At 30.8% G+C, this 19,801-nt stretch overlaps 2 protein-coding genes across 4 annotated transcripts; both read left to right on the top strand.

Moving 5' to 3' along the window:
• Nucleotides 1-4,816: 4,816 nt before the first annotated feature.
• On the top strand, nt 4,817-10,701 carry LOC139825041 (uncharacterized). Of its 2 annotated transcripts, XM_071797578.1 has the most exons (7): nt 4,817-5,382; nt 5,480-5,765; nt 6,356-6,412; nt 6,879-6,962; nt 7,385-7,468; nt 7,935-8,018; nt 8,486-10,701. In XM_071797578.1, exons 2-7 carry the CDS (start codon nt 5,601-5,603, stop codon nt 9,653-9,655), a joined length of 1,644 nt encoding a protein of 547 aa, XP_071653679.1. In that variant the 5' UTR covers nt 4,817-5,382; nt 5,480-5,600; the 3' UTR covers nt 9,656-10,701. The 2 variants fall into 2 exon arrangements, with proteins under 2 accessions (XP_071653679.1, XP_071653681.1); XM_071797580.1 differs by lacking the exon at nt 7,935-8,018 and having other exon boundaries at nt 4,818-5,765.
• A 2,141-nt stretch (nt 10,702-12,842) lies between these two features.
• LOC139825042 (uncharacterized) lies at nt 12,843-16,327 on the top strand. Of its 2 annotated transcripts, XM_071797582.1 has the most exons (3): nt 12,843-13,090; nt 13,188-13,457; nt 14,405-16,327. In XM_071797582.1, the coding sequence occupies exons 2-3, from the start codon at nt 13,311-13,313 to the stop codon at nt 15,548-15,550; spliced, it is 1,293 nt and encodes a 430-aa protein (XP_071653683.1). In that variant the 5' UTR covers nt 12,843-13,090; nt 13,188-13,310; the 3' UTR covers nt 15,551-16,327. The 2 variants fall into 2 exon arrangements, with proteins under 2 accessions (XP_071653683.1, XP_071653682.1); XM_071797581.1 differs by lacking the exon at nt 12,843-13,090 and having other exon boundaries at nt 13,097-13,457.
• The last annotated feature ends 3,474 nt before the right edge of the window (nt 16,328-19,801 follow it).

The following is a 19,801-nucleotide window of genomic DNA, read 5'->3' on the forward strand; positions in this document are numbered from 1 at the left end:
TATAGTATAAGTTGTATTCGCAACAGGTAACAGCTTGAGAACTCGATTTGATAAAAGGAAATCAGAGAGATCAGTTGCCAAATCTCGTTATACACGCATTGGTCTAATATCATCATCTAGAGCATCTAGACAGTGTTCGAATATCATCGTAGTATATTGGTTAAAGAAACGCAAGATCTTGGTTCGACTGATTAAGATTCACGGAAAAGTAAGTACGCATAATGGCAAATCGACTGAAGTTCTTAACAGTTCTTATCTCAACTTCATTGACTACGTGTTGTTAGAACATTAGAAAACACATTATACTAAGTATAATGGCCAGTCTACAATGAGTCGTTAGTCGTTGGTCAGATGTCGGAAGAAATAGTTATAAGCGTATTATAAGCAATCGAAGGCCTGTAATCGGTGATCGTAAGAGATGGCATTTGGCCAATCGCTTATGATTGCCGATTACAAACTTCCGATCGCCTTATGACACGTTTGTGACTTTTCGACTCTCTTCCGACATCTGACTAACGACTAACGACTTATTGTAGACTGGCCATAACGAATTAATCATGAATTCCTAAAGTATCCATACTATGCATTCTACTACATAGCAAAGAAAATGCATATATTTATACACGTATCAAATCTATTTTCTACTAACAGGTGAAATTTCAGTGCAATTATTAATCAGTAAAATTATTAATGCAAAAAGTCCACTTGAGATAAATCTGTTGTATCAGAATTTAAGACAGTACTCTGTTTATATGTAATATAAAAAAATATTTTAATAATTGGACTTGTATACTTATACATCAATGTGCATGAAGGGGGATAAAATTTTAACCCTTCGCAGAACATGTATAAGTAATTTACTGCTTCCGTCGAAAATGTGGGTCTTTTAGGGCAGTTAAGATTTTCAAGCGGTAAAGTGCCATAAAAAATCCGAAATATTCAAGTATACTTTCGAAAACATTAAGAATCTATTTATACCGTTAAATATGCATGATTCTTGTTTGGGGTTTTTTTATGAGTTCGTAAAATCTCCGAAAAATTCAAAATATCAACCGGATCCCTAAAGACCCACTTGTTCACTTGTGAAGGGTCAAATACAAGTATCTCCTTAAATTTAACGGGATTTATAGATCGTGTAAGACTTGAGCAAGAAAACAGCTCTTACTAATCATTCTTGGAATTTGACACAAATATGACAAAAGTCATAACTTTCAAGTATTTATTAAATTGATCTTCATCAATGAAAATAATCATGTTTAAGTTTTCTTTTATAATTTAGCTATTCATTCAACTCTTTTGTGATTGTCTGACATACAATTTATTTTTATTTAAAAAAAGATAGGTTAAATATAAGGTGTTCCAAAAATCTCTATATTTTTTTAGTTTAATCTACAGACTTCTATATGTTTTCACTTTTATTATATTTATTACATCTACAGACTTCTATACTATGTCGCTCTATTTTTGGACAACGGTTAAATGAATTTCTATTCCACAATAAAGACAGCTGCTATACGAGTTAGCAGTCTGGAATAATATATGTAGAAGTTTGTAATTAAACCCGATTTTAAATGGCTCTTACCTCAGCGTATAAGCGTATTTTTATGTTAGCATATTTGTTTGAAATTTTATCCATTTCATTATAAAAAGCATAGAGACTTTCTCAGGACACTTTGATGTTGATCCTTTTCATTATTCATAAGTAAGTTAATTATTTCAGTTGTGGAGATTTGAAGGAGATAAAATACCTATACTGAGACGAAAATGGAACAGAAAGTATCTTCACCATTTTTACCTTCGTATACCAAGAGCTATTCTAAAACACGATTTGAAGTGACTACGTTTGAGTATACATGGAAAATTGATCAATTTGGACGTCTCTCTGCAATCGTAGATACATTAAATTCTCCACCATTTGGAGAAAACAATCAATACAAGATTCAAATGAATATTTCACGTAAAGATTTGCTATGTGCAATACGAATTTCAATACGTACTAGTACAGCATTTAAAGGTTCATGTACTACTACTATAATGCATCCGCCTGAAAGGGCCAGATCGGAGGCTACTTTTCGATATACTGTTGAGAATATATTTAAAATGAAGGACTCGCAGTTGTCCCCTGCATTTTACGTTCGCAATTTACCATGGAAAATTGAGGTGACGTTAGAGTCAAGTCAGACACAGGAGAGACAGCGATCTCTTGGATTTTACCTTGAGTGTAATGGAGAGAGTGAATCTACATCTTGGAGTTGTCACGCTGTTGCTGAGCTGCGTCTTCTTTCTTGCAAAGAAGGACAAGAACCAGAAAGCGAAAAATTTCAACATCTTTTTAACAGTAAAAGTAAGTCATTGGGCTTTCCTGATTTTATGAGATGGCAGGATGTTTTAGATCCTGATAGAGGTTTCATAAAAGATGATTCAATCACGCTTGAGGCTCATGTAGTGGCTGATGCAGTTTTATCGTCAAGATCGTTTTCGGGTCTTATATCGGATATGACATTGTTAATTGATATCTCGGACCGCTCGTACATTTCTACAGAGGCGTTTATAATACATTGCAAAATTGAAAATTTTCAAAAACTGATAAATAATACTATGCACATGAATTTACAACCATCTGCACCGGTATTTAAGAGGTAAAATCTCTTGAAGACTCATCTTTTGAATTCGAGTCTGAGAAATCAATCAAATTTATAGTAGAGAAGAAGAGTATGTTATATCAAAAAAAATATTGTGCGACACCAACAGTAGTTACTTTAAGTATATCTGTCTTACACATAAGGAAAAAGAAAAAGATATGACAAATGAATTAGTAACGGATGATGAGGTAGAATCTTTTCAACAGGTTTTATTATATATTACAACTAACTCCATTGATCAGGTAATTATAAAATGCTTAAAAATTATTAACAGCATCTGATAAATATGATGTACCAACTTTAAAATTAACGTGTCAACATTATTTGTTACGCAGTCTTACGATTGAAAATGCCGTAGAACTTGTACAGCTTGCGTCCTCGTCTAATGCAAAATTTTTAGAAACGCATTCGGTAACTTTTATTAAATTTCACATAAAAGAAATTAGGGACACTAAGCATTTCAAAGTGTATCGCAAGAAGATTTAAGTAAAATAATGGAATTTATTGAGAAAAGTAAATTTGAAGTCAGCACTGATCAATTTTCTTTGTCACCACCTAAGAAATAAGACATAATTATCTTTGTCACCACCTAAGAAATCTAATTATAATTATTAACTTTTATATGTATAAGAATTTATATGCAAATAAGTATTAATATGGATTAAAAATAATTCTTTTTTTTTTGTTTTGATATACAAATGAAACTATTATTAATTATACTTAATATAGTTTAGTTAAAACTTTCTCAAGTTTACAGAGGTTGATCTAAAACGAAAAGAAATGGAAAATATAAGCATCCTTGCAAACTTATGTTATTTAAAAAAATGTTTTATTTATTTATATCAGTACTATATCTTATTAAAATTTCCAATCATTCTGTAGATCATCTTGTGTACTATAGTATTAGAATCTTGAACAGCTATCTTTTTCACCGAGCAAATTATTTTTTATGAATTTAAACTTGATTTTTGTTCTTTTATGTTTATCGCAATTATATGTTTTCGATGTTGTCATTAATTGGAGTTCAATAAAATGCGATTAAATTAAAACAATCATATCGGTAGATGAAAGAAAATGCTTCGCAAAAATTACAAATGAGAGTTAAATTTGATAACTCATATTATTTCGAAATCTAGAGATCGGTTTAAAAATAAAAATGTTATAAATATGATCTTTTTGGTTAATTTAGTATCTTTTGTTAATCTAGAAGTTTCTATGCTTACTTCGAAATGAAACTTTATATTGTTGCTTTGAGAGAAGGTAATTCGATAGTAAAGGGTAAAACAAAGTGTGAATTATGAAACCGGAACTTTATAACCGAGTAGAAGATTATTCCTAAATAATAATAATATTATTGAAATGTAATGTTGGATCTCTGTCAGGTAAAGTGAGAATTCAATTGCTGCGTTTATCTTGACGTTTTCAGCGCTGAAAGCATCGCTCTATCTTCGTTTGATGTTCGATGTGCAACAAAGATAGAATGATGCTTACAGCGCTGAAAGCGTTAAGACGAACCCAGCCAATGTATTCTGTTTATGTATTCTGTTTAATCGTTTAATGTATTCTATGTAATAAAGAAGTTCCTGACATATTTTTTGTACGAACCCATTTGTTTATTCATTATTTTGCTAGCATATTTTAGCAATTAACAGTTATTATTGCAAAAATAAGGTAGTCCACTCATTAATTATGATAGTAGAACTTGACTGCGCGAAACTTCAATAAAATATTCTACTATTTTGAATTATAAAAGTTTTTCATATAAATCTAGTTTTAGGTCCTTGTTGCATTTAAGTATCTTAAGTTATACCTAAAGTAAATCAATTATGAAGAATCATTAACAATAAGTTAATTTTTCTGCTAATCATATACATTATAAAGAGTACATTCCTAAATCTATTAATAATTGAAAATCCATAATTTACATTTACATATGCTATAGATTTTCAGTACCGACTACCGCCAGTACATTTTAGAATACGCCTAACGAAAGAATTAAGGTTTTTAAACGCTATGTGACAAAAGAAAGCATCTTTGGCACAAAGATACGAGAGCACATATTAGGGAACTTTTCAAGATGGATTCCGATTAGAATACTTTCGTTTTCCTTAGAAGAGTCTTTATGAATCTTTATAAAATATTGGATTTCATTGATTTCCACATTGGTTTCAGAGCCAAAATCAGTGCAGGATTCGAATAAGCATTTTACATGAATCTGATTGGTTGAAAAGTTTTATAAGATTTTATTTGTTTACTGAAACTTAGTTTATTGTGATTTGCGTGATATATTTATAATTTATTCGAAAGAGTTTTACAAGAAATTATACATATAAGTCCAATTCCGGTTTTATATCGAATTGTGTTGTTATATGAAACTACAGTGGAATAGTTATATACAAATTACTCTATTTGATTCCTGTCTTTAGCTCCTCATTGCACACATCTAACAATATAAAGTATCTTAAGTTATACTTAAAATAAATCAATCATATTAAAGAATCATAAGTTATAAATTTTTTTGAAAAGTATAACTTAATTATAAATAATGCATCAAAGAAAGAGCCAATAGGATGTGTGATAACATGTACGTGGCTCTTTCTTATTGTTGGTATACATGTCCTCTCTTGTACATACACGGCATGTACATGTGTGCTGCACGTGATCGTCGCGATCCGTTCCTTCTACGTGCTACCGCATGCTATTGAGGCAGGTTTCCGCTACCTCTCCATATATCTTGTCGGTGAGTTGGAGCTCGAATCTGACATCTTAGCAGTGGCCACGTTTATTTGTTCATTCACATTAATTGTTTCTCGCATATCTTGACGTTATATTCGCAGTAGCTTGGAAACTTGATTTGCTAAAGCTAAAAGGGAAGAGGAAAGAAATCAGTTGCTACATCTGTACACGCATTAGTCTAATAATATCATCATCTGGACAGTGTTCGAGTATAATTAAAGCATGTCGTTCAAGGAGGAATTTAACAAAAGATTTAAGAATCTTTATCCAGAGAAACAATTAAATTTATCTGAATATGTAAAGGAAGATTTACCGGGAGATTCAATGGAAGATTCAACGGAAGTGCAATACGTCGAAAGAACAATGTATAAAATGAAAAAGGAGCAAGTAAGTCCTAACATCTTTTCTCAACTTTGCTGACTACGTATTATTAGAACGTCAGAAAGCACATAAGATTTTGTATAAACGAATCAATATATTAATGATATTTCCTAAAGCGACAATTCCATACATTCTACATAACAAAGAAAATTCATAAACATTTGTATCAAGTTTATTTTCTACTAGCACGTGTAATTTAAATGCAATTAAAAAATTTGATGCAAAAAAAACTTTACATCAGCCGAATCCATTACGTTTATCAGAATTTAAGATATAATTTATATTTGTATATTTATAATTATTAATTTATATTTATTAATATTTATAAGTTCTATTTACATGTAATATTAAAAATACTTAAAAAATTGGTTTTATACATATATACGTCAAAATGCGCATGGGGTATATAAAGTTATAAACATAATTGTCTGCTGAAATTTAAATTATAGGATTTATAGATTGTGTAAGACTTACAATTAGGCAAGAAAGTTTATTAATTATTCTTGAAATTTGACTAATTATTCTTGAAAAATAAACTTGAGGACATTTTGATGTTCGTGTTTCTCATTATTCATAAGTAAATTAATTATTTTCAGATTTCTGATAATGAAGTTGAGCAAGATCTAGCAGCACCTCCACCAGTTTTATATAAGGTGTCTCAAAAATCTTTATGTATTTTAAGTCAAATTCGATTTCAAATGGCTCTTATCTATACATGATTTAGAAGCCTTATTACATGTTAGAATATTTGTTTGAAATTCCAACTATTTTATAAACCTTGCAACCATACATGTGGGTCGTTTGTGTCCTCGGCATTTCGACTATGTGGTATTTTTCAGAGGTTTAACGATTAAATTAACAATTGCAAAATTAATTTTATAATATTATTATTGTTTAAACTTATAATTAAGATCTCAAGGAACACCTATGAATTTTTTCAGAATGTTTTGTAAAGTTTTAGGTTGTTTAATATATTGCCATGAACGCAAACGTTTTCATATACCGTTAGTAGGGGCCGAATAAGAGTGTACGATTGCAGGGTTAATTAAAAGCATGAGACTTGAGGACATTTTGATGTTTGTCTTTGTCATTATTCATAAGTAAATTAATTTTTTTCAGTTTACTAAAAAAGTTTGGAATATCCCTCCCGAGAATGCACCGAAAAAGGATCTGGCAGTATCTCCTCCACCATTTTTATATAAGGTGTCTCAAAAATCTTTATGTATTTTAAATCAAATTCGATTTCAAATGGCTCTTATTTATACATGATTTATAAGCCTTATTACATGTTAGAATATTTGTTTGAAATTCCAACTATTTTATAAATTTTGCAACCATACTTGTGGGTCGTTTGCGTCCTCGGCATTTCGACTATGTGGTATTTTATATATTATTATTGTTTAAACTTATAATTAAGATCTCAAGGAACACCTATAAATTTTTTCAGAATGTTTGGTAAAGTTTTAGGTTGTTTAATATATTGCCATGAACGCAAACGTTTTCATATACCGTTAGTAGGGGCCGAATAAGAGTGTACGATTGCAGGGTTAATTAAAAGCATGAGACTTGAGGACATTTTGATGTTCGTCTTTGTCATTATTCATAAGTAAATTAATTTTTTTCAGGTTACTAAAGAAGAAGTTGAGAATACCTCTACCGAGAATACACCGAAAAAGGATTTGGCAGCACCTCCATTATTTTTATATAAGGTGTCTCAAAAATCTTTATGTATTTTAAATCAAATTCGATTTCAAATGGCTCTTATCTATACATGATTTATAAGCCTTATTACATGTTAGAATATTTGTTTGAAATTCCAACTATTTTATAAATTTTGCAACCATACATGTGGGTCGTTTGCGTCCTCGGCATTTCGACTATGTGGTATTTTTCAGAGGTTTAACGATTAAATTAACAATTGCAAAATTAATTTTATAATATTATTATTGTTTAAACTTATAATTAAGATCTCAAGGAACACCTATGAATTTTTTCAGAATGTTTGGTAAAGTTTTAAGTTGTTTAATATATTGCCATGAACGCAAACGTTTTCATATACCGTTAGTAGGGGCCGAATAAGAGTGTACGATTGCAGGGTTAATTAAAAGCATGAGACTTGAGGACATTTTGATGTTCGTCTTTGTCATTATTCATAAGTAAATTAATTTTTTTCAGGTTACTAAAGAAGAAGTTGAGAATACCTCTACCGAGAATACACCGAAAAAGGATCTGGCAGCACCTCCATTATTTTTATATAAGGTGTCTCAAAAATCTTTATGTATTTTAAATCAAATTCGATTTCAAATGGCTCTTATCTATACATGATTTAGAAGCCTTATTACATGTTAGAATATTTGTTTGAAATTCCAACTATTTTATAAATTTTGCAACCATACATGTGGGTCGTTTGCGTCCTCGGCATTTCGACTATGTGGTATTTTTCCAGAAATTTAACGATTAAATTAACACTTGCAAAATTAATTTTATAATATTATTATTGTTTAAACTTATAATTAAGATCTCAAGGAACACCTATGAATTTTTTCAGAATGTTTGGTAAAGTTTTAGGTTGTTTAATATATTGCCATGAACGCAAACGTTTTCATATACCGTTAGTAGGGGCCGAATAAGAGTGTACGATTGCAGGGTTAATTAAAAGCATGAGACTTGAGGACATTTTGATGTTCGTCTTTGTCATTATTCATAAGTAAATTAATTTTTTTCAGGTTACTAAAGAAGAAGTTGAGAATACCTCTACCGAGAATACACCGAAAAAGGATCAGACAGTATCTCCACCATTTTTACCTTCGTATACCAAGAGCTATTGTCAAACACATATTGAATCGACTACACTTGAACATACATGGAAAATTGATCAATTTATACATTTTTCTAAGATCAAAAATATGATAACGTTTCCGTCGTTTCCAGAAATAGGTCAATGCGAGGTTCTAATGAGTATTTCACGTCAAAATAGTTCGCGGATAAATGCAATAAAATGTTATATACTTACTAATAATTCATTTGGTGGTTCATGTACCACTACGATAACGTACGAGACAAATGCGCCGAGACAATTCAGACAATATTTGTCATCAAACTTTATTTCAGGTCATATATCCAATATGACATTGTTAATTGAGTTCTCAGAGAGGTTTTCGTTTAATCCAACAGATGCGCTTATAGTACATTGCAAGTTTGAAATTTTTCATAATCTGATAAATAAAACTATACGTATGAATTTACTGCCTTCGACAGAAGTTTCAAAAGACGTGATATGTTCTGAAGATTCGACTTTTGATGAGTTTCGGTCCAGAGATGAGGACTCAATCAAATTTATAGTAGGAAAAGAACAATATGTTCTATCAAAAAAATCGTTGTGCGCCACCAATAGTAGTTATTTTAAGAATATCTGCCTTACACATAAGGAAAAAGAAAAAAATATGACAAATGAATTAGTAACGGATAATGAGATACAAACTTTTAAGCAGATTTTAATATACATTTTAACTGGCTCAATAGAACAATGTGATTATAATATGTTTAAAGATATATTAATAGCAGCTCATACGTATGATGTACCAACTTTAAAATTAATGTGCGAAAATTATTTGCTACGCAATATTATGATTGAAAATGCTGTGGAACTTCTACTGTTTGCATTGTCGTTGAATGCAAAATTTTTGGAAACACATTCGGCGACTTTTATTAAATTTCACATAAAAGAAATTATGGACACTGAAACATTTAAAAGTCTATCGCGAGAAGATTCAAATAAGATAATGGAATTGATTGAGAAAAGTAAATTTGAAGTCAGCACACATAAATTTTTGTCACCACTTACGACAGATGAGATATTTACATTGGCTAACAATTCAGATAATAAAGTGACATGAAAAGACGTATTAATTTCGTCTTAATGACGTCTCTAACGTCATTAAGACGTCTTTAGACGTCATCTTGCTACCTGGGGATTGATTTGTATATGATTGCAGTCTTAAGTATAAAATCATAGAACATTATATATTTTTCTTATTTAATTGAGTAAACATGTTTTCTTATCTACCAATATAGTCCAGTTTTAAGTTTTATACAGAGTTGTTTGTTCAAAGAGCGATCATTAATTACATGGCGCTATTCTTTGTCAAAAACTGAGTCGAGAAATTCTGAACCATTTTTATTCTATGATGCTCAATACAGCAGTAATTATTAAGTAAAGTCAATCTAATCGGTGCCGTTTTTTAGCCTGACATACGCTCGCCGGGCGTACGCCCAGTTAAAGGATGGAGCTGATTGAAAAAGAATTGACTTTATTCAATATAATTATTACTGTATTGTGCATTATAGAAAAAAAAATGATTTCGGATTTTTCGACTTAATTTTTCATAAGAAATAGCGTTATCGGTAATTAACTGCCGTTCTTTAAGAAACAGCCTGTATATGTAAGAATTTATGTGCAAATGAGTATTAATACAAATTGAAAATAGTTTATGATTTGAGTTTAAATGTACGAATAAAACTATTATTAATTATACTTAATGTAGTTTAGTTGTAAGTTTTTCAAGTCTACAGGTTGATTTAAAACAAAAAGAAATAAGAATCCTTACATCTATGTTATCTATACATTAATGTTTTACTTCAGTACTTGTACATTACATATCTTATTAAAAATTTCCAATCGTTCTTTTAAATCATCCTGTGTACATGTATAGTACAGTGTTAGAATCTTTAGCAATTATCTTTTTCAACGAGCAAATTATTTTTCATAAATTTATAATTGATTTTTGTTTTTCAATGTTTATCCCAATTATACGTTTTTGATAGTGTCATTAATTGGGATTCAATAAAATGCGATGTTACATTAAAACAGAATAAAAAATTCATAATTATTCCTTCATATACATAGATACACCTGTAGAGGAAAAAAAAATAAACTTATACTCCATTTATTTCTACCAGTTTATTTATATCTTTGTTTCTAATGCGAAGACATATAATGTTGATCAATTATGTATAGAGATATCTGATTTAATGGAAATATACTGTCCGACCATCGACAGATGGAAGAAAATGCTTTACAAAAATTATAAATCGGCTACACAAATTTAAATTAAATTTTGGTAACTCATCATTTTGAAATCTAGATTTGTTTTAAAAATAAAAATAAAACATGATCTTTTTGGTTATTTTTGTATCTTTTATTAATCTAGTTTCTGTGCTTAATTCGAAATGAAACTTAATATTATCACTCTAGGAGAAAATAATTTACAGTAAAGGATAAGGCAAAGTGTGAACAACGAAAGCTCTGCAACTGGGTGGAAGAATTTACTCCTAAGACAATAATAATATTGTTGTGATGTATAATGTTGGAGATCTTTCATATAAAGCGAGAATTGATTTCTACTGTTCTACATAATGAAGAAGGTTTGCGAGGGTGATATCGAATTTATATATTCATTTGCTAGCATATTTTAGTGATGAAATTAACAGTTATTATTGCATAAATGACGAAATCAACACTCATTAATTTATTACTGTAAAACTTGTCCGCGTAAAACTTTAATACATTTCTAATGTTTTAAAGTTAATCTCACAATTTATGAAAATAGTCGTGAGTTATGAAAGTTCTTCATGTAGATCTAGTATTTGATTATTTAGCTCCTTTCGGCGACTGCCAATTTTATACAAAATATTTCATTGAAAGAAGATTTATCGATCAATTTTAGCATTGATAAATGAATTAATAATTTTCAGATTTCTCGCATAGAAAAGATATTGTTCAAGATTACGGTAGCTTAAAAATAGCGATAGATTCATAGCATGGCATCACGACATTTTCTTGATTTTCTCATCAACGCTTATCATAACGAAACTTGAGCTGTTCTCGGAGCTTTTTCGTTAAGCGATGACTTGAACGCGTGTTGATTTCAAACGTAATCAAGACGTATAGTTAAGACAGGACGAAATGTAAACCGCTATTTTGCTATATCGCGAACTTAGCCATAATCGATTCCAAGAAAGCCTATCGTTTCCATTCGCTGTTGCCAAGGGTCCGAAGTTTCTGGCATATTCTTTGTTCATTGCGAGTATAAAAAATCCCGGAACTTTCTTACGTCGGTCAATCATCAGTCAGTCGCTATATGAGTCATTACCTATTTTCGGTCGCGAGCAGTCTAAATTACAATAAACGAAAATGTAACTCTAAACGAATTTGATCCGGGACACTCGCCGTTCGGTCTACCTCTAAATTCTAAACCTCGCGTAAACTTGTTGTTTTCTTTGTCCCCTTTGTAATATTTCGGCTGTTTAATAATAATGTAACGCGTCACGTTGCATCTTTTCATCAGTGTCAGCACGTTCCCACATCTATCTCCGTCTTCCTTCCTTTCGTGCCACGGGAACAGATATTCGTACTAAAGATAAAAACTAAAGAAAAAAAAAACAGGCTACATTTTCATCGTCCGACGTACAAGATTTATTTTTGAACATTGTTTCAGTCGAGTATATTTAAATATATCTCAGTATATTTCAACCGCTTTATGAGCCTTTATAAAATATTGGATTTAATTGATTTCTATATTGGTTTCAGATCCAAAATCAGTGCAGGATTCGAATAAGCATTTTACATAAATCTGATTGGTTGAAAAGCTTTATAAGATTTTATTTGTTTACTGAAACTGAGTTTATTGATTCGCGTGATATATTTTATATTTATAATTTACTCGAAAGAGTTTCACAAGAAATTATACATATAAGTTCAATTCCGGTTTTATATCGAATTGTGTTGTTATATGAAACTACAGTGGAATAGTTATATACAAATTACTCTATTTGATTCCTGCCTTTAGTTCCTCATTGCATTCTAACAATATAAAGTATCTTAAGTTATGTACTTAAAATAAATCAATCATATTAAAGAATCATAGGTATAATATGTATTTCGAAACGTATTAATAGTATTGAAAATTCATAATTTATATGTATCCTATAGATTTTCAGTACTGTTAGTACATTTCGGAATACAGATGATATGAATGTATATATCTTTCTCTTTCGAAGAATTTTCCAGAACTGTCCAGTTAGCCAAATGGCTCTGATTAGAGGGATTCTAACTCATAAGAATAAGTGGAAAAGGCACGCACCAAAGAAAGAGCCAATAGGATGTGTGATAACATGTACGTGGCTCTTTCTCATTGTTGGTATACATGTCCTCTCTTGTACATACACGGCATGTACATGTGTGCTGCACGTGATCGTCGCGATCCGTTCCTTCTACGTGCTACCGCATGCTATTGAGGCAGGTTTCCGCTACCTCTCCATATATCTCGCAGGTGAGTTGGAGCTCGAATCTGACATTGTAGCAATGGCCACGTTTACTTGATCACTCACATTAATTGTTTCTCGCACATCTTGACGTTATATTCGCAGTAGCTTGGAAACTTGATTTGCTAAAGCTAAAGGAAAGAGGAAAGAAATCAGTTGCTACATCATCTGTACACGCATTAGTCTAATAATATCATCATCTGGACAGTGTTCGAGTATAATTAAAGCATGTCGTTCGAGGAGAAATATAAAAGATCTAAGACTCTTTATCCAGAGAAACAATTAAATTTATCTGAATATTTAAAGGAAAATTTACCGGGAGATTCAATGGAAGATTCAACGAAAGAGCAAATACATAAAATGGAAGAGGCGCAAGTAAGTCCTAACAGATCTTTTCTCAACTTTGCTGACTACGTGTTATTAGAACGTTAGAAAGCACATAAGATTTTGTATAAACGAATCAATAGATTAATGGCATTTCCTGAAGCGACAATTCCATACATATTCTACATAACAAAGAAAATTCATAAACATTCATATCAAATTTATTTTCTACTAGCATGTGTAATTTGAATGCAATTAAAAAATGTAATGCAAAAAAACACTACATCAGACGAATCCACTACGTTTATCAGAATTTAAGATAGAATTCTATTTATATATGTAATATAAAAGAATACTTAAAAAATTGGACTTATACATATACTATATAATATATATATCAAAGTGCGCATGGGGTATAAAATTATATATATATATATATATATATGTGTGCGTGTGCGCGTGCGCGTGCGTGTGCGTTTGCGTGCGCGTGTGCGCGTGCGTGTGAGTGTGCGTGCGTGTGCGTATGCGTGCGCGTGCGTGTGTGTGTGTGTGTGTCTCCTTAAATTTAATAGGATTTATAGATCGTGTAAGACTTACAATTAGGCAAATAAGTATGGTTCACTAATTATTCTTAAAATTTGACGCAAAATTATGACAAAACTTTTATTTAAGAAATCGATTGTCATCAACGAAACTAGCGGTGTTTAAGTTTTCTTCTACAATTTGGCAATTTATTCAACTTTTTTTTATTGTCTAGTAAAAATGTTATTTTTATTTAAAAAAGACAATTAAATATAAGATGTCCCAATAATCTCTATGTACTTTTAGTGAAATCGGATTTTAAATGGCTCTTATTTATATATATAAATATGTTATTACATGTTAGGATATTTGTTTCAAATTCAATCCCTTTTATTAAAAAGCATAGAAACTTTTAGGACATTTTGATGTTTGTTCTTTTTTCATCATTTATAATTAAGTAAGTTAATTATTTTCAGATTTCTGACAAAGAAGTTGAGATTATCCCTAGTGAGAATACTCTGGAAAAGAAACAGACAGTATCGCCATTTTCACCTTCGTATATCAAGATGTGTTCTCGAACAAATCTTGAATCTACTATATTTGATCATACATGGACAATTGAACAATATAAGCGTTTTTCGACGATCAAACATATGATTCCGTCGTTTCCAGAAATAGATCAATGCGAGATTCTAATGAATGTTTTACGTGACGATAGTTCATCGATTAAGGCAATAAAATTGAATATACTTACTAATAATTCATTTTATGGTTCATGTACCACTACTCTAAAGGCACTATCTGGAAAGTATATACCCTCAAAATACATTTCAGGTCATATATCGAATATGACATTGTTAATTGAGGTCTTGACATCGAACGTTAGGTTTGATCTTGGAAATACTCTTGTAGTAAATTGCCGGTTTGAAATTTTTCGTAATCTGATAAATAATACTATATCTATGAATTTACTGCCATGGTCAACAGAACTTTCCAGAAATGTGGAATATTGTGAAAACTCGAGCTTTGATAAGCTAGCGTTTAAAGATGAGGAATCAATCAAATTTATAGTGGAAGGAAAACCATATGTTATACCAAAAAAATCGTTGTGCGCCACCAACAGTAGTTACTTTAAGAATATCTGCCTTACAGAGGAAATAGAAAAAGATATGATAAATGAATTAGAAACGGATAAGGAAATACAATCTTTTAAACAGATTTTATTATATATTGCAACTGGCTCAATAGAACAATGTTATTATGATAGATATGACTGGCTTAAAGATTTATTAACAGCAGCTGATAAGTATGATGTACCAAGTTTAAAATTAGCGTGTGAACATTATTTGCTACACTTTATTACTATTAACAATGCTATAGAACTTCTACAGTTTGCGCTTTCGTCTAATGCAAAATGTTTAGAAACACATTCGGCAAATTTTATTAAATTTCACATAATTGAAATTAGAGATACTAAAGAATTTCGAAATCTACCACCAGAAGATTTTAATAAGATAACGGAATTGATTGAGAAAAGTGAAGTTGAAATCAGTACTCATCATCATTCTTTGTTACCGTTTAAGACAGATAAGGAATTTACATTTGCAAATATTGGAGTGTAATATTGCATGTAATATTGCAGTCCTAAATTGATAGAATATGATAAAGATATTTTTCTTATTTAATTAGTATATTTTTTCTTTGCTACATATATTCTAGCTTTTAACTTTTATACAGAGTGTTTCTGAAAGAGCGCCTATTAATTACATAGCGCTATTTTTTGTCAAAAATTGAGTGAAAGAAATTTGAACCATTTTTTTTCTGTAATGCATAATTTTAATGCATAATCTATACAGCAGTAATTATTGACTAAAGTCAATTCAATTAGCACCATTCTTTAACCGAGCGTACGCTCACTGACGTACTGATTCAGAATTTTTCAACTCAATTTTTGACAAGAAATAGCGTTATGTAATATCGGGCATTCTTTAAGAAACACTGTGTGAGAATTTATATTCAAATAAGTATTAATAAGAATTAGAAATAATGCGTTTTTTTGAGTTTTGATGTACGAATGAAACTATTATTAATTATACTTATTGTTAGTGTAGTTTAATTGTAAGTTTCTCTAGTCTACAGGTTGATATAAAACAAAAGGAAATAAGAATTCTTACAAACCTATGTTACCTGTAAATATTTCATTTATTTTTATCAGTACTATGTCTTATTAAAAATTTCGTTCTGTAGATTATTCTGCGTACATACACATTATAGCGTCGGAGTCTTTTAGCAACTACCTTTTTCAACGAAATATTAATTTTTCTTAAATTTAAGCTTGATTTTTGTTTTTCAATGTTTATTTGCGTTTTCGATATTGTCATTAATTCGAGTTCAATAAAATGTGAGACGTATGTGATGTTGAGCGAATTACATACACAGATGCTCGATTTAATAGAAATATACAATTCGATCACCTGGATTCGAGATGAAAGAAAATGCTTCACAAAAATTTATAAATCGGCTAATTTGAGTTAAATTTAATAACATCTCGAAATGTAAACATTTCGTTGTATGTAAACATTTTGAAATAATAAGTTATTAAATTTATTCTTAAAAAAAATAAAAATAAGACATAGCTTTTTTTATTGATTTTGTATCTCTTGTTAATCTAGTCTCTGTGCTTCATTCGATATGAAACTATATTGTCGTTTTAGGAGAAGGTAATTCGAAAGTAAAAAATAAGAATTAAATAATTAAATATTATCATAATAATTATTACGATAAAAAAGCGCAAAATTTAAAAAAATGTTTTTATATTTTTAATTTAATCTCACGATCAGCGAAAATAGTCGTGAGTTATAAAAGTTCATCGTTTAGATCTAGTATCTGATTATTCAGCTCCTTTCGGCAACTGCAAATTTTATACGAAATATTTTACCAGAAGAAATATTGAATAATAAATGGGTTAATTATTTTCAGATTTCTCGAATAAAAATAAAAATATTCGAGATTACGATAGCTTAAGGATAGCGATAGATTCATAGCAGGCGTTGCGATATTATATCGATTTTCTTTTCAACGTTTATCATAACGTAACCTGAACTGTTCTCGGGGCTTCTTCGGCAATTGATGATTTAAGCGCGTGTTGATTTCAAACGTAATCAAGACGGGACCAAACGTAAGCTGCTATGTCGCTGCAGTGTTCGCGACCTTAGTCATAACAAACCGAAATTTGCCAGTGAATAATTAACAGTAAAGAGTTTTTAATCGAACATACTTTGACCAAAACCATGCAATGATCGTATTTTCACAATAAAAAAAAATTATAGTCAGTAGGGTCAATTTAAAAAGTCTTTACTATTAGTCATAACGATTCCGAGAAGCGAATATATTTCGCTGTTGCCAAGGGTTCAAAGTTTCTGGTATGCTTTTGTTCATTTCGAGTATAAAAAATTGCAGGACTTTCTTACGTCGGTCAATCATCAGTCAATTAATTGTCGTCAGTCATTACCTACTTTTGGTTGCGAACAGTCTAAATTACGGTAAACGAAAATGTAACAATGTAACTCTAAACGAATTTGATCCGGGACATGCACTCGCCGTTTGGTCTACCTCTAAATTCTAAACTTCGTGTAAATTTATTTTCTTTTTTCCTTCTTGTATATTTCGGCTGTTTAGTAAAGTGACGCGTCACGCTTGTATCTTTGCATCAGTGTCAGTAGTATATGTTTCCTACATAACACCTATATAACTCCAGCAGTCCAGCTTCCTTTCTTACGCGTCACGCGAACAGATATCCCTACTAAAGATAAAAATAAAGAGAAAAGGAACAGGTTGCATTTTCATTTTCATCATTCGTCGTACGACAAAATTTATTATCGAACATGGTTTCAGTCAAGTATATTTAAATATACCTGAACATATTTTGTGCTCCATGGAGCCTTTATAAAGCAGTGAATTAATTTCTACATAGTTTTTAGAGCCAAATTAGTGCAGGATTCAATTAGGCATTTTACATAAATCTGATTGGTAGAAAAGCGTCATAACGTTTTATTTGCTTACTGAAACTGGACAAGGGGACAACCAACCGTTGAATTTTGCTAAATTTTTAATATGTTACAGTACAACCCATTTACTAATATAAAGTACAGGAGTTCTGCCTAATGCGCAATAGTTTATTAATGTTTAAAATTTGTCGTGTGCGTAATTGTTTTAAAATTCTGCAAAATAAAGTTTTATTTATGTACTATAATTATGTATTATAAATAAGAAAAATAGAATTATAGTGACATTGCAAAGTAGTACATCACAATTAACAAAAATACATTACATAACAATTAATTAATCTTCAGTGTCAAAGCTTTCAATTTGAGCACAATCAATATTAATGATATCACATTGTTTATACGGTTTTAGATGCTATCTATCATAGAAACATTTCAAAACACATAATTAAGATTTGTGTCACATGTGTCACGTGTGTGTGTCACGTACATACGTGGCTCTTTTTCTTAAGCCTTAGGCCTGTTCGTTGTAGCTGAACTTCTCGCACTGCGGTTCATCTTTCCTCTTTTTCTTTTCACGTTGGAAAAAAAGAGAATAAATGAACGATGCAAGAAGTTTAGATAACACGAACAGAGGCCTCTTATTGTGTCCACGATGCTAGAAATCGCCCCGAGATCTCAAACGGAGAAAGAATTAACCAATCGCATTGGTCAATTGACCCAATTGTTTAAATGTGATTGGTCAATTCTTTCTCTGTTTGAGATTCGGAGCGATTTCTAGCAACGTGGAAACACGTGGACACAAAAGGCTTTATATTAGGATACGTGTCCCCCACCACTAGGCCTGTTCATTTTAGCTGAACTTCTTGCACTATTCATTTTTCCTTTTTTTCTTTTCACATTGGAGAGAAAAGGAGAAAAGGAGAAGAGATGACCTGTGCAAGAAATTCAGTTAAAACGAACAGGCTTACTAATTTTATGAATGAGTCGAGGTTTGAATCTACACGAGGCAGTGGCCATGTTCATTTGTTCATTCGCATTATCTCTCGGATTATCTCGACGTTATATTCGCAGTAGCTTGGAAACCTGATTTGACAACAGGAAATAAAGGAAATCAGTTGCCACGTCTGTACTACGTACACGCATTAGTCTAATAAATGCCATTATCTGGACGGTGTTGGAATATTACCAAAGCATATCATTAGAAAAACGCAAGATCTTAAGTGTGACTGATCAAGATTCAGCGGAAAAGCAAATACGCATAAGCAAATATGGCATTTAATACGAATAAGCAAATGCCATTATTTGGCCAGGCAAATCAAGTAAGGCCATTATTTAGCGAGGCAAATCAAGTAAGTTCTTAACAGTTTTTTTTCAACTTCGTTGATCACGTGTTATTAGAACGTCAGGAAACGCATAAAACATTAATGTCTAACGAATTAATTATGACATTTCTTAAAGCGACATTTTCATACATTCTACATAGCAAAGAAAATGCATAAATTTATACACGTATCAAATCCACTTTCTACTAGCATGTGTAATTTGAATACAATTAAAAATTATTAAGGGGTTACACCACATTGAAGCCTAAAAAAGCAGCTATTTTTGAGATTTTTTTTTTAGACAATAGTAAAGTAAATAAAAAATCTAAAAAAGGTATTGATTCTACATCTATTTGAGTACATAAAAAATATTTTTAATTTTATTTTTCAAACAAGATGGCGTCGCTGAGGCTAATCCATTGAAACTTGTTTTTCAGGAACGCTAAATTGGCGGGGAAGGATAACTGCAAAGCAGTTGGACCTAGAACAAAAAACCAAAAATTTTTAATTTCTGTATTTACTAAAGAAATATGTAGGGGTTTTA

Source organism: Temnothorax longispinosus, unplaced genomic scaffold (genome assembly GCF_030848805.1).
Source record: "Temnothorax longispinosus isolate EJ_2023e unplaced genomic scaffold, Tlon_JGU_v1 HiC_scaffold_82, whole genome shotgun sequence".
NCBI classification, from domain to species: domain Eukaryota; kingdom Metazoa; phylum Arthropoda; class Insecta; order Hymenoptera; family Formicidae; genus Temnothorax; species Temnothorax longispinosus.

Bases quoted from the DNA above. Each gene is read 5' to 3' on its own strand.
- LOC139825041 (XM_071797578.1), top strand. From the start codon at position 5,601: ATGTCGTTCAAGGAGGAATTTAACAAAAGATTTAAGAATCTTTATCCA. The intron at 6,413-6,878 runs GTGTCTCAAAAA...AATTTTTTTCAG, and splicing joins CTCCACCAGTTTTATATAAG to TTTACTAAAAAAGTTTGGAA. The intron at 6,963-7,384 runs GTGTCTCAAAAA...AATTTTTTTCAG, and splicing joins CTCCACCATTTTTATATAAG to GTTACTAAAGAAGAAGTTGA.
- LOC139825042 (XM_071797582.1), top strand. From the start codon at position 13,311: ATGTCGTTCGAGGAGAAATATAAAAGATCTAAGACTCTTTATCCAGAG. The intron at 13,458-14,404 runs GTAAGTCCTAAC...AATTATTTTCAG, and splicing joins ATAAAATGGAAGAGGCGCAA to ATTTCTGACAAAGAAGTTGA.